The sequence below is a fragment of the Lepidochelys kempii genome, chromosome 11 (genome assembly GCF_965140285.1).
Source record: "Lepidochelys kempii isolate rLepKem1 chromosome 11, rLepKem1.hap1, whole genome shotgun sequence".
Classification (NCBI taxonomy): domain Eukaryota; kingdom Metazoa; phylum Chordata; order Testudines; family Cheloniidae; genus Lepidochelys; species Lepidochelys kempii.
In genome coordinates, this window is record NC_136390.1 from 1,427,343 (window position 1) to 1,440,664 (window position 13,322).

Genomic DNA, 13,322 nt, shown 5'->3' on the forward strand with positions numbered 1-13,322 from the left:
CCCAGGAAGGTGGAAGCCGGGTGAGCTGTGCGTCCTGCAGACAGGCTGCTCACAGAAAGGCGACTTCCCGAGAGTCCTGACCGGCTTCGTGGGGAGCAGTCCCAGAGCATCGCCCAGGGACTCCGTGACACAGGGGCATCAGGCTACAGCCTAGGCCAGGAGCAGCACACCCTACTAAGCAGGGAAGGTACCAAGCCACGTGGGCCAGAGAGGGCTGATCTGGGCCCAGCCCAGCCCCCTCCCTTGCTCGAATGGGCCAGGACGCAGCCTCTGCTCCTTGGCATCGCCCACAGACACCTGGAGTCGGACCCCAGCTCCCAGCCAACACCACAGCCCAGCCCAGAGCTGGGGTGGCAGGAGGGGGACAGTGCCCCAGTGCTGGGCCCACAGCTGCTCTGGCAGCCGGCCTGCAGGGAGCTGGGGCCTCAGGCCAGCTCCTACCACCCCCATGGCTCCTACCGCGTGCTGTCGGCCCAGGCAGGAGGCCAGGCGCTGCTTGTATGGTACCTGGGCCGGGCCCAGAGGATTCAGGCTCTTGGACTGTGAGTGCAGCCCAGGGCAGGGTCCCTTCCCCCCCAGAAAGAGACCATGGACACCCTGCTTTTGGGTAGGACTTTATTTCCCTCCAGGCAGCACTTGGCCGCCAGACAGCTCCAGCCCTGCGGAGAGCAACCTTTCGCCACCCCTGCTCCTGAGTGCCGCAGCCGGCCCGGCCACAAGCTCAGGGCGCAGGACGAGGCGCCCGGCTGCAGCTGTCACCCAGTACGGCACACGCGGCCATCGCTGCAGCAAGGCCCGGCGGCGCCGAGCCCTGGGCACGCAGAGCTGCAGGGGAGCAGCTTCCGGCGTGTCCAAGCATCTGCACTGAGCACCTCAGGCAGCATCGCCCGGCAAAAGGCCCGAGCTGAGGAGAGCCCCCCCACTCAGCAGTCTGCTGGCAGGGCCCTGGCCTCATGCCAGGCCGGCCCCGAGCCCTGCCGTCAGCAGGACTAGAAGGGGCTGCTCTGGGGAAGACTCCAGAGGCCTGGTCCCTATCACCAGGGGCCTGGTCCCTATCATCAGGGGAGATGCTCCGCTTCGAGGACAGGTGTCGTCCCAGGGCAAGGGCTAGGTTGGGGGAGGGGGTGGCTCTTAGCAGTGGCATTGTGGCAGTCCGTGGTCACAGCCTGGAGAGGCTGTGTTCCCATGGGAAACAGGGCAGCTGCTTTTCCCAGCTTCCTCCCCCACATCCAGCACCCGAGGAGTTAAGGAGAGGGGCTGAGAAAGGCTGGCCTGGCCCCACAGCTGGGCCCTGCCTGCAGGACAGCAGGGAGTCACGCACAGGGGATGTCAAGGCAGGGAAGGTGCCAGGTCTTGCAGGGCAGGGGACTCTGCTACATAGAGTGGTCAGCACAGTGAGTGCAGCTGCAGGGGCCCTGTGGGGCCGACAGGGCCAGGGCTGAGTTCCCACTGAGGGGGAAATTAGTGTTACCCAGCTATGACCATCCCTCCTCCTGGGCACCTGGGGAGGGGGAAGAGGTGGGGGTCAGTTCCGGCCCAGGCAGCCTCGGGCAGGAAGTGAGAAGAGTGCAGAGCTAGCAGCTGCAGGGCGCCCCTCACACCCGTGGCCGGCTCTGGTGCGTGGGAACCGGGTGTGGCCTGAGGCAGCCCCGTGCAGCTCAAAGTGATGGCGTAGCTCGCTGTTCAGCTACGGTCTATTCTACAGGGAGCAGGCACGGCCAGCGTTTGGTTGATTGTTTCTAGCTGTGGAAGAGGCAGGAGAAGCCCCTGGCGGCCCTCCGCAGGTGATGCTCGGGCAGGGCCTGGCAGAGCTGGGTGATGGTACCCAGTGCTGCGGGCAGGCCCTAGGCATAGTGGTGCTCCCAGCCTAGAACATGCTGCAGTCTGATGGCCTCGAACTCCGGCTCTGGGCCTGCAACGTGAACACACTGGATGTGACATAGCACGAGTGAGCAAGTGCCCCATGCCCGGCCCACGCAGGCCCCAGCAGCACTCCGGGGGCCTCCAGGGCAGGGATGGGGCTGCTGCAATAAACACAGGCCTCGCCCCAGCAGGGCTGAGCCCTCCCCTTTGCTGCCCCTTGGAGCCTGCAGGGGCTCGGCTCCCCTAGCCAGGTCAGGCTGCCCCCCAGGGACAGTCCGGCCTTGGCTCACTTCAGCCGGGAAGCGGGGGTGCAGAGCTCCAGCCCCAGTGCCGAGGAGCGGGGAAGAACCTGCTGAGAGCTGAGTTGCCCGGCCTGGCGTTGCTGGGCCTCAGCACGGAGCCTCCAGCTCAGCTCAGCTCACCTGCTCCTGCTGCCGCCGCTGGTACTCCTCCTCGCTCGCGGCTAGCGCCCGCGCCAGGGCCAGGTCCTCCTCCTCCTGCGCGCTGCTGGAGACAGCCGTTTGTTCAGGGGCAGGAGACCACACCCCACGCCGCCCCAGGGACAGCTCAAGCAGCTGGCTAACGAGCCCAGAGAGGCCGGGGGAGCCTTTGGGACAATCCCCGTGCAAACACAGCACGGGACTTCGGGAGCCAGGCTGCAGGTGTCCCAGCTGGGACGGAGCCAGGCCGAGGCCTGTCCCAGAGGCAGCCCCCGCATACAGAACCCCTGGAACCAGACCCGAGAACGGGGCTCAAAAGGGCGCCACCTGCTGGACTGCACCGCTCCTGCAGCAGCCTGGGTTTTCTCGGGTCCTGGCCCATTCTGTTCCTGCCCATTAGTTGTCAAGATGTGAAGGGATCACAGCCCAGGCCAGTTAACGCACCCGGCCCCTCCCCAGCCTCTGTCCCCTTCCGGGGAGTTCGCCCCCACAATGGTGCCCTATGCAGGCTCTGTGTGGTGCGGCTCTCAGGTGACCATCAGCATGTCACCGGCCCCACCCAGCAAGCACCCTCTTGCAGGGCCAGCACGCCCAGCTGCGACACAGCCCGGCCCAGGTGCTGCGCCAGCCCCAGACCGTACCTGAGCGCCCGTGCCGAGCCGGGCGCCGATTCTGCCAGGGACATCTCCAGGGCTCGCTGCAGTGCCTCGTCTTCACTCTGAAAGGAGAGTGGGGTGTGCCCACGGCACTGCCCGGCTTAGCCACACCCTGGAGACAGGGCGGGCCCAAGCCCCCGAGGTTGTGCCGCGGGGGACAGTCCTACCCTCACCCTCAGTCATGGGGGTGCGTGTATCTGGCCCACCTCCTACCCTAGGCCCAGCTGTAGGCCTGGGAGTTGGACACGGTCAGAGGGAAGGCATCTGGCTTCAGAGCCCCCGCCCCATTCTCCCCCTACGGGGAACAGGCTCACCAAGCAGCTCCTCGCACCCCTCCAGCCTGACCTCAGTGGCAAGGGGCTGGTGCTTTCTCACGCTCCCCGTTCAGAAAACAGAGCGAGGGAGACAATGGCAGGCGTGGACAGTTGCCTTGGCCGGGCCGGGCCCCCTAAGAGCCTCCAGCAGAGCCCAGGCCTGCCCTGGCTCTCACGTGCAGGCAGCAGAGCGATCTCCATCACAGCGCCACTGAGCACACGGGGGCCCCATAGCCGAGCGCCGCACAGGCGTCCTGGGGAGCGCTGGGCCCGGTCCTGCCATCTCGGAGGTGGGCGACAGAGCTGGCCCAGAACAGGGCTCCTGTGCCTGGCACACGACTGGGAACTGGCAGCCTGGTGCTTGGCTGGGGACCTCACACACGGGGTGATGAGGCTGCACAGCCTGGGAGCTCGGGCCCCCAGTTCTCCGTGCCATGGCACCCACTGGGGGAGGTTCGCGCTGGGCCACTCACCAGTCCATTCTGCAGTGCAACGGCAGGGGGCGAGGTGCTGCTGGGCGGCAGGGTCACCATCACGCCGCCTCTGGGCGCAAGAGGAGGAGCAGGGTTAATGCTAACACGCGGAGCAGCACGGGGGCCAATGCCCAGGTGGGGACCCCCCCACTAATGGGTAGCTCTGTGCCGCTCCCAGCAGGCCAAGGAGATGTGCCAGTCCCGGGGGTGGGGGATTTCCACACACCAGCTCTCTGGAGGGGCTGCCGGGTCTAACCACCGCAGCCAGGCCTTGGGGGCGAGAGGAGGTGTGGGCATCACCATACCTGCTTGGGGCTGGAGCAGGGGGGCCGGCTGCCGGCCGGGTCGCCGGTCTGGAAGCTCCTCTGCTCGATGTCCCGGCTGCCACAGAGGAGGATGCTTGGGCTCTCGCAACCGCAGCGTGTCTGCGACAGACAACGTCCATCAGTAACAGCTTCCCCCTGCTGGGCGGGGGCTCAGCATGGGAGGGGGTTTGGAGCCCTCTGTCTCCCCACCCCTCCCTCAGGTACTCAGCCCCAGCCGTAGGCCCTACATCCTTCCTGCTTTCCTGTGTGCTCATCTCCCGCGTGGGGCCTCACCCCCAAGCTCTCTGGGTAGTCACTCAATGGTGCCCCAGGCCAGTCAGGCCCCCCAAGCAGACCTGCTAGGAACAGAAGCTGGAGAGAACAGCAGGCGCATCGAACATGCTTGCGGCTTGCACCGCAGCCCAGCATCAAGGGCAGGGACACTTACACCTGCAGCTCTGCAAGGAGATCTCCTGGCACCAAGACGCAGAGCACAGGGCAGGGCTGGGGCACCCAGTGTAGACCCAGCCGGCGCGGGGGGAGGGGGGGTGGGCTGGGGCAGATCCAACCAGTGCAGGGCAGAGCTGGGGTGCCTGGGGCAGACCCAGCCGGCGTGGGGCAGGGGGGAGCTGAGACACGAGGCAGGGAGAGCGCAGCTTATGCAGTTCTCCCGTCGTCATCACTGTGGCGAGCGTGGCCTGCCCTGGAGAAGCACTTCTCCCGCCCCCGTTACCCGGCTCTGGAGAGGGGGCGCCCCACCCCATTGCAGTCGTGATCCAGGGGGTGCCGGTGCTTGAGGCAGAAGTTCCCGTGGCACTGGTCACAGATCACCTTCATCATCTCCCTCTGCTTGCAGCCAGGCTTCAGACACTTATTGGTGAAAATCTAACCAGAGACAAGGCACCCGGTGACCAGCTGTGAGCTCGCGGCACACAGGGCCCTGTAGCCGTCCCCGACCGGTACGGAGCAGCCCGGCAGCAGCATCCGGGCCGCCTCTCACCTCCGACCCCGCTGTGGGTTTGCTAAGTGGACGGAGCCCTGGTAATGTACGTTCCAGGAGCTTCAACGCCAGCAGCAAGGCCGGGTCAGACCCCAGGTCTCCGCGTCCCAGCTCCAGCCCCCCAGCCACGCTGCTCTCTGGGGAATTCAATTCTAGCGCCAGCGAGTGGCGGGCACAGACCAAGTGCTGCAGCGTGAAGGGGCTTTGCCAGCTTGTAGGTTCACGGAGGTAAGGCCGGAAGGGCTCACTCTGCCCCCCTCATCGGGCTGCCGTGGCACAGGCCAGAGCACCGCACACAGGCACTCCTGCGGCGAGGACCTGTCCTCTCCTATTCCATAAGGGGCACTACAGAGCCCAGCAGCTTGTGGCTGAACTGGGGTGGGTCCAGGGTCCTGTCATGGCCTCCAAGGGACGGTGGGTCGGGAAGCGGCTCCCGTGACAAATCGCCCTCAGTTCCTGCCAGGGCAGCAGCCCCCCGCCCCCGCTGTTCCAGGCCTGGGCTTCCTGCGCCCAGCTCTCCTGCTGCCCCCCAATCCCTACCCACAGCGCCCCCAACTATTCCAGGCCTGGACACTGCCTGCCCCAGCGGCCCTGCACCCCTCCATACTGATTTACAGCCCCCAGCATTTCCAACCAGACCACGCCAAACCATGGCACTCGTGGATTTAGCTCAAGGCCCACTGGGGAGTCAGCTGAGAGCAGCAGACTTGGCTCAACAGGCCCAGCCAGCATTAGGCGAGTGCCGACCAGAGACCCCCCTCCACGCCCTGGAGGCACAGACCCATAGGGCCAGGCAGCAGCGAGGTCACAGCCTCCTACCTTGCGCTTGCGCTGGGCGGGGTCGGATTTGCAGTCTCGGTCGATGTGCTCCCCCACCACCGCATCAGGCATCTCCCCCTTTTTGACAGGGATGGGGATGTTGCAGAGAGGGCACACGGGGACCTGCACGTCCTGCAACACACCAGAGGCCAGGCTGAACATGCCCCCCAGCCCACCCCAGGCCAATCTGTGCTGTTCTGTTCCCCCCAGGGGCAGGAGCTGCCTTGCAGATGATGGTTCTCTCCTGTGGAATTTTTTAACCCTCCAGATTATTTCTGCCTTTGCTAAGCAAGCAGGCCCGGGGCACAGCCACACCCCTGGGAACGCTGGCGGCTTGTTAATCCGTGAAGGGAACAGGGAACAAACAGGTGTTAAAGTGCCAAGGACGGTTCTGACCATCCATCCCGAGCCCCTGCATAACACAGGCCACAGAGTCTCACCCAGCCACGCGAGAGGAGATAGGACAGAGCCTGCAAAGCAGCTGCCAGGCTTGGGTTAAAGACCCCAAGTGACGGAGCTGCTACCCCATCCCTTGTGAAATGCAGCTCGGGCCTGGGCTGCACAGAGAAGTGATGCTAAACGCTGAGGGGTGTAAAAACACACAGCCAAGTCGCCTGAGGGAGCTCCAGCTAGATGAAGGAAAGATCGCTGCTTGAGGGGGGGATGGAAAAACCCCTTCTGCTGCTGGACGCTGCATCTACTCTATAGGGGCACACAGTTTTACACCCCCCCACCCCCGGCCTAACACCCGTGCCTCCCCGGAGCCGGGCAACAGCTCGTTGCCAGTCCCTTTGCTCAGAGTCTGACCCCGCGAGCAGCGCTCTGAGCTAAGCCCGTGGGAATTAGTTCACCAGAGACGACGTTAGATACTTTCCTAAGTCCACGTGCATTAGCCCTGCTGTGATCCCTCCATCCCCTAGCGTTGGGGTCCTAGAAACCATTCAGCTGGCCTGGCAGATGTCGCCACCTCGTGTTCTCTGCTCTCTGCCCCTCTGCTGGGCTTGGCTGCTGGAGGATCGCAACACGGATTCCAGGGAACGCCCAGCGCCCTTCTGTCACTGGCTGAGCTCGCCTCGCTCTCAGACTAGCCAGGCACTGCTACACACCAGGCAGTTCCCCTGGCTCTGCCTGCCCGTCGTCCCAGGCTTCTCTTGCGCATGTGGGGCCTGATCCTGAGGTTTTGCCGGGAGCTGCTCAGCAGGTCTCAGAATGAGGCTGCCAGGTAGTGCCAACTCCGCATGGAGCCAGGCCCCAGCCACCCCTCCCCACTTACCTTCTTGTAGGCAGAGGCGCACTGGTGCTGGGTGTAGGTGATGTGGTCGGTGCAGAATATCTGTTCGCACGCGTCGCACTTCAGGGGGAGAAAGTCTGGCAAGACGGGAGAGACAGCAGGCAGGTCAGGGGCTACAGAGTCAGCGCTTCCCACTGCACAGCCCAGGGGCCAGCCAGCTCCGAGGGCACAACCCAGCCACGCACAGCCTGGGACAGCCTGCAGGGTCACAGGCCTGCAGCCGCTGAAAGACTGAGCCATTCCATATGTAGCTAGAGCTCCCGGAGACTACAGCTCCCAGCATGCACTGCTCCAGTTTAAAAACAAACCCGCATTTATGGCCTGCAGGAAATGTTTGTAGCTTTTCAAAGTTGTTTAAATGATCCAGAATATTTCCTAGCAAGCCGAAGGCACAGCTTCTTCACGCTCCTTCAGGGATGCCAAGGACTCAACCCCGAAACAGTCACCGCGGTAGGAGAGACAGCAAGAGACAGTTTTAATGTCAAAGCTACACGCTCTTGACAACGAGGGTTTGTACCGTCAGCGCCTGCCCGCCCGCCCTTCCCCCTCCCAGTGAGGAGACTGATGATGCCAGTCACTGGAATACGAAGGGGGCACAGACTGACCAGAAGCAGCAATGGGATCTGCAGGTCTCTGCGGCACGAGGCAAGCCACTAAGAAATCAAGACACAGCACCCAGCAGCAGCCTCAATGGCGCGTGAGCAGTACGAGTGAGAGGAGAGAGCAAAGCCAAGCCAGCTCCCACAGCACGAGCGACCCCACCCCAAAGCGAGCTCTGTGACACAGCCAGGTGCCACGGGAGCAAGCCCTGGACTGGCCAGTTAGCACCTGTTGACAGCCATTTCACGTTCTCCTTGGCAGGGACACCCCAGACACTAAGGTGGCATTTCTGCTCCTCACATGCGCGTCACATGCTGTGTGGCTGAAGTGCCCTGGCACGTGACGATGCTCAACACTTACAGTGTTTTCTGACCATCAGCTAACAAGCCCCAGAGGGACCGGGGCACCGTGCCCAGGAGTCAGACTGATCATTTGTCTGGTCCCCACCATCCCCCAACGGTCTGAACACTTGGGACACAGCCCACAAGAGACACACACGGGTAACAAACAAGGGCTGAGAAAGGCACTTGTTTACCTGCTTTGGGGTGGGCATGCCAACATCGCCAGCTCCCTAGGCCCTTGGCATGAAGGGCTCCAATCACCCCCTGCTCCCCGAGGGGGTTGCAGACAGACTGAACCGCATGGGTCGCTGCCCCTTGCTCCCATCCCAGAATGCACCGCGCCCCCTCACTGTAACAAAGCACGGGGCCCACAGCCTCTGTCAGGAAGTTTTAAGCATGAAGGCAACCAAGTAAGCAAAGAAACGGGATTTAGAAAGTCACAGCTACTGCGCCACCAACCACACACGTGACCCCAACACCCCTGCACAGAGTGCACCTCTGCGGCAGCTCCCAGCCCCCCTGCTGTATCCCACTAGACCCTGCCTCCCTCCCAGAGCCGGGGAGAGAACCCAGGAGTCCTGGCTCCCAGCCCCCCTGCTGTATCCCACTAGACCCTGCCTCCCTCCCAGAGCCAGGGAGAGAACCCAGGAGTCCTGGCTCCCAGCCCCCCTGCTGTATCCCACTAGACCCTGCCTCCCTCCCAGAGCCGGGGAGAGAACCCAGGAGTCCTGGCTCCCAGCCCCCCTGCTGTATCCCACTAGACCCTGCCTCCCTCCCAGAGCCGGGGAGAGAACCCAGGAGTCCTGGCTCCCAGCCCCCCTGCTGTATCCCACTAGACCCTGCCTCCCTCCCAGAGCCGGGGAGAGAACCCAGGAGTCCTGGCTCCCAGCCCCCCTGCTGTATCCCACTAGACCCTGCCTCCCTCCCAGAGCCGGGGAGAGAACCCAGGAGTCCTGACTCCCAGCCCCCCTGCTGTATCCCACTAGACCCTACCTCCCTCCCAGAGCCGGGGAGGTCACTGGGCTGTGGCAGGGCAATAAACAGCCACAACCCCACTTGACCAAGCCAGCGCGGCCCCACCGGGGGCAGAGGCGGCCAAGGGGGGCAGGTGGCCCCAGACTCTGCCCCCGCAGCCAGATCGGGGCCTCACCCAGGCGCTTGCAGGTCGGCTCGGAGCAGTGCGCGCCCAGGTCCGGGAACTCCATGGCGGCGGGGCCGGCTCCGGGTCCCCTGCTGCAGCGAGAGAGAGTAAGAGGGGCAGGAGAGCACCCACTGGGGGGGAGGCAGGCTCGGGGGGGGGGAGGCGGAACACCCAGGTGCGGGCGGGGGACCCAGTCATGGGGGGGGTGGGGGCATCCACCGGGGGGGGCAGGCTCGGGGGGAGGGGGGCCCAGTTATGGGGTGGATGGGAGCATCCACCGGGGGGGCAGGCTCGTGGGGAGGGGGGCCCAGTTATGGGGGGAGATGGGGGCACCCACCAGGGGGGGCAGGCGGGCCCAGTTATGGGGGGACACTCAGCGGAGGGGGCAGGCTCGGGGGGGGGCCAGTTATGGAGGGGGCACCCACCGGGGGGACCCATTTATGGGGGGAGAGGGCCACCCACGGGGGGGAGGCAGGCTCGGGGGGGCCCAGTTATGAGGGGAGATGGGGGCACCCACCGGGGGGGCAGGCGGGCCCAGTTATGGGGGGGCACCCACCAGGGGGGGCAGGCTCGGGGGGGCCCATTTATGGGGGGAGGGGCAGGCTCGGGGGGGGCAGTTATGGGGGGGCACCCACCGGGGGGGGCAGGCTCGGGGGGGCCCAGTTATGGGGGGCACCCACCGGGGGGGGCAGGCTCGGGGGGGGCAGTTATGGGGGGGCACCCACCGGGGGGGGCAGGCTCGGGGGGGCCCAGTTATGGGGGGGCACCCACCGGGGGGGGCAGGCTCGGGGGGGCCCAGTTATGGGGGGGCACCCACCGGGGGGGCAGGCTCGGGGGGGCCCAGTTATGGGGGGGCATCCACCGGGGGGGCAGGCTCGGGGGGGCAGGCTCGGGGGGGCCCAGTTATGGGGGGAGGGGCAGGCTCGGGGGGGGCAGTTATGGGGGGGCACCCACCGGGGGGGCAGGCTCGGGGGGGGCCCCGCCCGGCGGCCGATGTGGGACCCTCCCCGCCCGAGCCCGGCCTCGCTCCTACTTCCGCTGGGGAGACGCGATGACGTCAGCGTTACGCCGCAGCGCGTCCGCTCCCGGCTCCGCCCCGCGCTGGGGCTGCTCCGGCGCTGAGCGAGTGGGCGGGGCGAGGGGGCTCCCTCGCGCCGCCCCAGGTCCTAGCGCCCGCCGCATCTCCCCAGCCGGCTGCCCGGCCCGGCCGCTGGGGGAGCGGGAGGGGTCGTGACCCACTGGCGCAGAGACCAAAGCCGGGGGGGGGGGGCAGCCTGCGCCCCCGCCCGGGAACGTCCCCCCAATAACGCCCAGCCCGGGGCAAATAAGGCCCAGGGCAGGGCTCCCCCAGCCTGGGGCTAATAACCTGCAGAACTCCATGCCGGGGGATGCTCCGAAGGCCAGAACTATAACTGGTTTCACTAAATTCATGGAGAATAGGTCCAGCAATGGCTATTAGCCAGGAGGGGCAGGGACCCAACCCCCTGCTCTGGGTGTCCCTAAGCCTCTGCTTGCCGGAAGCTGGGACTGGCTGACAAGGGATGGGTCACTTGATACATGCCCTCTCTGTTCCCTCCAAAACATCTGACACCGGCCACTGTCAGAGACAGGACACGGGGCTAGATGGACCATTGGTCTGACCCAGTGTTGCTGTTCTTATGCACACCTGACAGTAAATTAATCTAAACCACATTTCCCTTGTTTGCTTCTACGAACATGGGACTGTGTCAAGACTTACTGACATCAAGACATGATGTCCACTGCTTCCCCCCCCCCTCCCCTAAGCCAGTACCCCCTCCAAAGAAGGAAATCAAGGTAGCGTGGCATGATTTGTTCTAGACAAAGCCATGCTGGCTATTCCTTCTAAAGCGGTTAGCCTCAAGGTGCGCACAAGTTGACTGTTTCATGATTTGTTCCAGTCTCTCTCCAGGTATCACCATTAGGGTGACTGGTCTATAACTCCCAGGTCCTCTTTGTTCCCCTTTTTGAAGATAGGGGCTATATCTGCCCTTCGCCAGTCCTGAAGATAGTTGTTCTTGCCCCAGCAAGCCACTGTCAGAGCCAGTAGAAGCCAGGGCACCTGGGTCCCAGCCCCCCCCCCGAGCTATAAGTTAACTAGCAGGAGGCTTGTACCAGCCAGGCTCCCTTAGCTGCAAGGGGAGAGGGCTGCAGTACTTGAACTTGAGTTAGATCGCAGCACCTCTAGCCTTGCTCCTGCCCAGGCCCAGCAGGCAGAGGGCCCAGATTCCAGACAGCAGCTTCTCAAGGCTGGTAGCGGCTGTCCTGGGGATTTCCTGGCCAGCAGAACGTCGAAGACTGGGGAGGTGTCCGTAAAGGAGGGACTTGACCCTAGAGCATCTTAGGCCACTGCAGAGTAGAGGCTGCCAAGGTTTCCAAGAAGAGTGATGCTGAGCAGACACAACCAAACAGCTGAGAGTCCTCCATATTCTCCCATCCCCTCATTGTCATTGTCACAACTCTCCAAGGCTGCTGGCTGAGCAACTGCAACAGAAAGGGGTTTTTCTGAGCAATGAGTGACGGGGGCGGGGGGGAAGAGAGGGGAGAAGAGAATCCAAGCTGTTAGCCAGCCACTTGCCAGCTGGCTCTGCCCCACCCCAACCTGTTACCTCCCTCAGGGGGCTGCCCACACCACCCCAACAGCAGATACACCACTCGAGTCTTAACAGACACTCGCTGCTAGCTCTGGTTTGCATGTACAGTACCGCCACAGACAGGCATCTGAAAAGAAGTGATTTCTCCCCCCATGCCTGGTGCTGAATGTCAGACTGACACTCCATGCGAGAGGGATGTCTGCAAGACGAGCTCGAAAGACCCCACCACATTCAGCCAACAAATTTTAGTGCCCAGAACTTTCTCCTCCACCTTTTTTTGTTTTTATTTTTTATTACAAACTCTACATTTTGCTTTTAAATATAGCCATAGAATGAACACGGATTACAAGGACCCTTCCCCCCCGCCCCTTTTCCTGGATGTTATTAGGAAGAGTAACATTTATCACCAGGTCTCCTGCAGACCTACCATCAATGAAAAGCCACCCATTGCTACCAGCACTGGTGCCTCAAATTCTCTTGCGGACACAGTTCTCAGGGAGCGGGTGGGCATATCAGCACAAGCATACAAGACCCCTTCCCCTCCCTACATCCTGAAAGAAAATTTGGGGTCCAAATTGTTGTGACCCATTTGTGCTCCTACCATGCAACAATGCCTGGGTTAGCAACACGCAGCAGCCTGTTCACTGGATACCTTGGCAGGGGCTTTTTGGAACCACGTTAGCACCATTTGAACATGGGTGGCTGCCACGTGTGCCATGCACATGGCCCGGTAGAACGCAGGACGCTGTGCTGCGCCCGGGATTCCCACTGCAATGCAGGACAAGGGGGCCCACATGTTGCTTTGGAAGCCTACCAGGAGCTCATCTAATTTACACCAAAGCAGGCTGCAGCCACCCTCATGAGACATGGTGTCCTCCAAGGAAGAGCACCGCCTGCGAGGGGCTACACTGCTCTGGTAAAGGGGGTGAGAACAGGCTCCATTTGGGCCAGTTTGGCATCTGTTGGGCTAGGAGGAGGTTTTTGGGAAGTGCCTCTATATTATCTACTCAATAAATAATCTAACGCTTCCCAAACCTGGGATCTGAAAGCAGATCGTCCTAGCTCGAAAGAGGCCAGGAGGGGCTACCATTAAAGAATTCATAGGCCCATAAGCCACCACTCCCATGGAATGTTCCATTGAGCAGGATGTCACACAGAGTGCAGAAGTGTCCATCTAGGCAAACAGTGACAGAGCTACCAACTCCTCTGGAGTCTGCCCTGTCCCGCACTAACAGGGAAACGGGGGAGTAGCCCACACACAATACAGAGGGACAGCCAAAGCCCAGCTTCAGCTGCCGTCGTGGGGCCAGAGAACACTCCAAAATGCTCTGCCCAAGGGGTGTAGCAAGGACATCATTGGGCCTCTGCTCCCATCCCCTGGTTCTCTCAGCCCTCTGATCTCAGGAGACGTTTCTGGAGCACAAGTCGCTGCTGATTTAAAAGCTCTGCTGTCAGTTATGAGATAAA

General features: G+C 63.1%; 1 protein-coding gene across 7 annotated transcripts; it reads right to left on the reverse strand.

Moving 5' to 3' along the window:
* Positions 1–598: 598 nt before the first annotated feature.
* On the reverse strand, positions 599–10,328 carry ZFAND2B (zinc finger AN1-type containing 2B). Of its 7 annotated transcripts, none has more exons than XM_073304868.2 (11): positions 10,198–10,328; positions 9,253–9,335; positions 8,297–8,479; positions 7,144–7,238; positions 5,871–6,002; positions 4,785–4,936; positions 4,052–4,171; positions 3,747–3,816; positions 2,945–3,021; positions 2,286–2,370; positions 599–1,912 (listed from the first exon to the last, which is right to left on the reverse strand). In XM_073304868.2, the coding sequence occupies exons 2-11, from the start codon at positions 9,305–9,307 to the stop codon at positions 1,868–1,870; spliced, it is 1,014 nt and encodes a 337-aa protein (XP_073160969.1). In that variant the 5' UTR covers positions 9,308–9,335; positions 10,198–10,328; the 3' UTR covers positions 599–1,867. The 7 variants fall into 7 exon arrangements, with proteins under 7 accessions (XP_073160969.1, XP_073160966.1, XP_073160965.1 ...); XM_073304865.2 differs by lacking the exon at positions 10,198–10,328 and adding an exon at positions 10,061–10,123 and having other exon boundaries at positions 2,286–2,367; XM_073304864.2 differs by lacking the exon at positions 10,198–10,328 and adding an exon at positions 10,061–10,123.
* Positions 10,329–13,322: the final 2,994 nt, after the last annotated feature.

Coding starts and splice junctions, on each gene's coding strand:
- ZFAND2B (XM_073304864.2), bottom strand. CDS start 10,101: ATGCCCCCCCATAACTGGGCCCCCCCGAGCCTGCCCCCCCG. Junction 6,003..7,143: donor GCGCCTCTGCCTACAAGAAG/GTAAGTGGGGAG, acceptor GGTGTGTTGCAG/GACGTGCAGGTCCCCGTGTG. Junction 3,022..3,746: donor TTGCACTGCAGAATGGACTG/GTGAGTGGCCCA, acceptor CTCTCCTTTCAG/AGTGAAGACGAGGCACTGCA.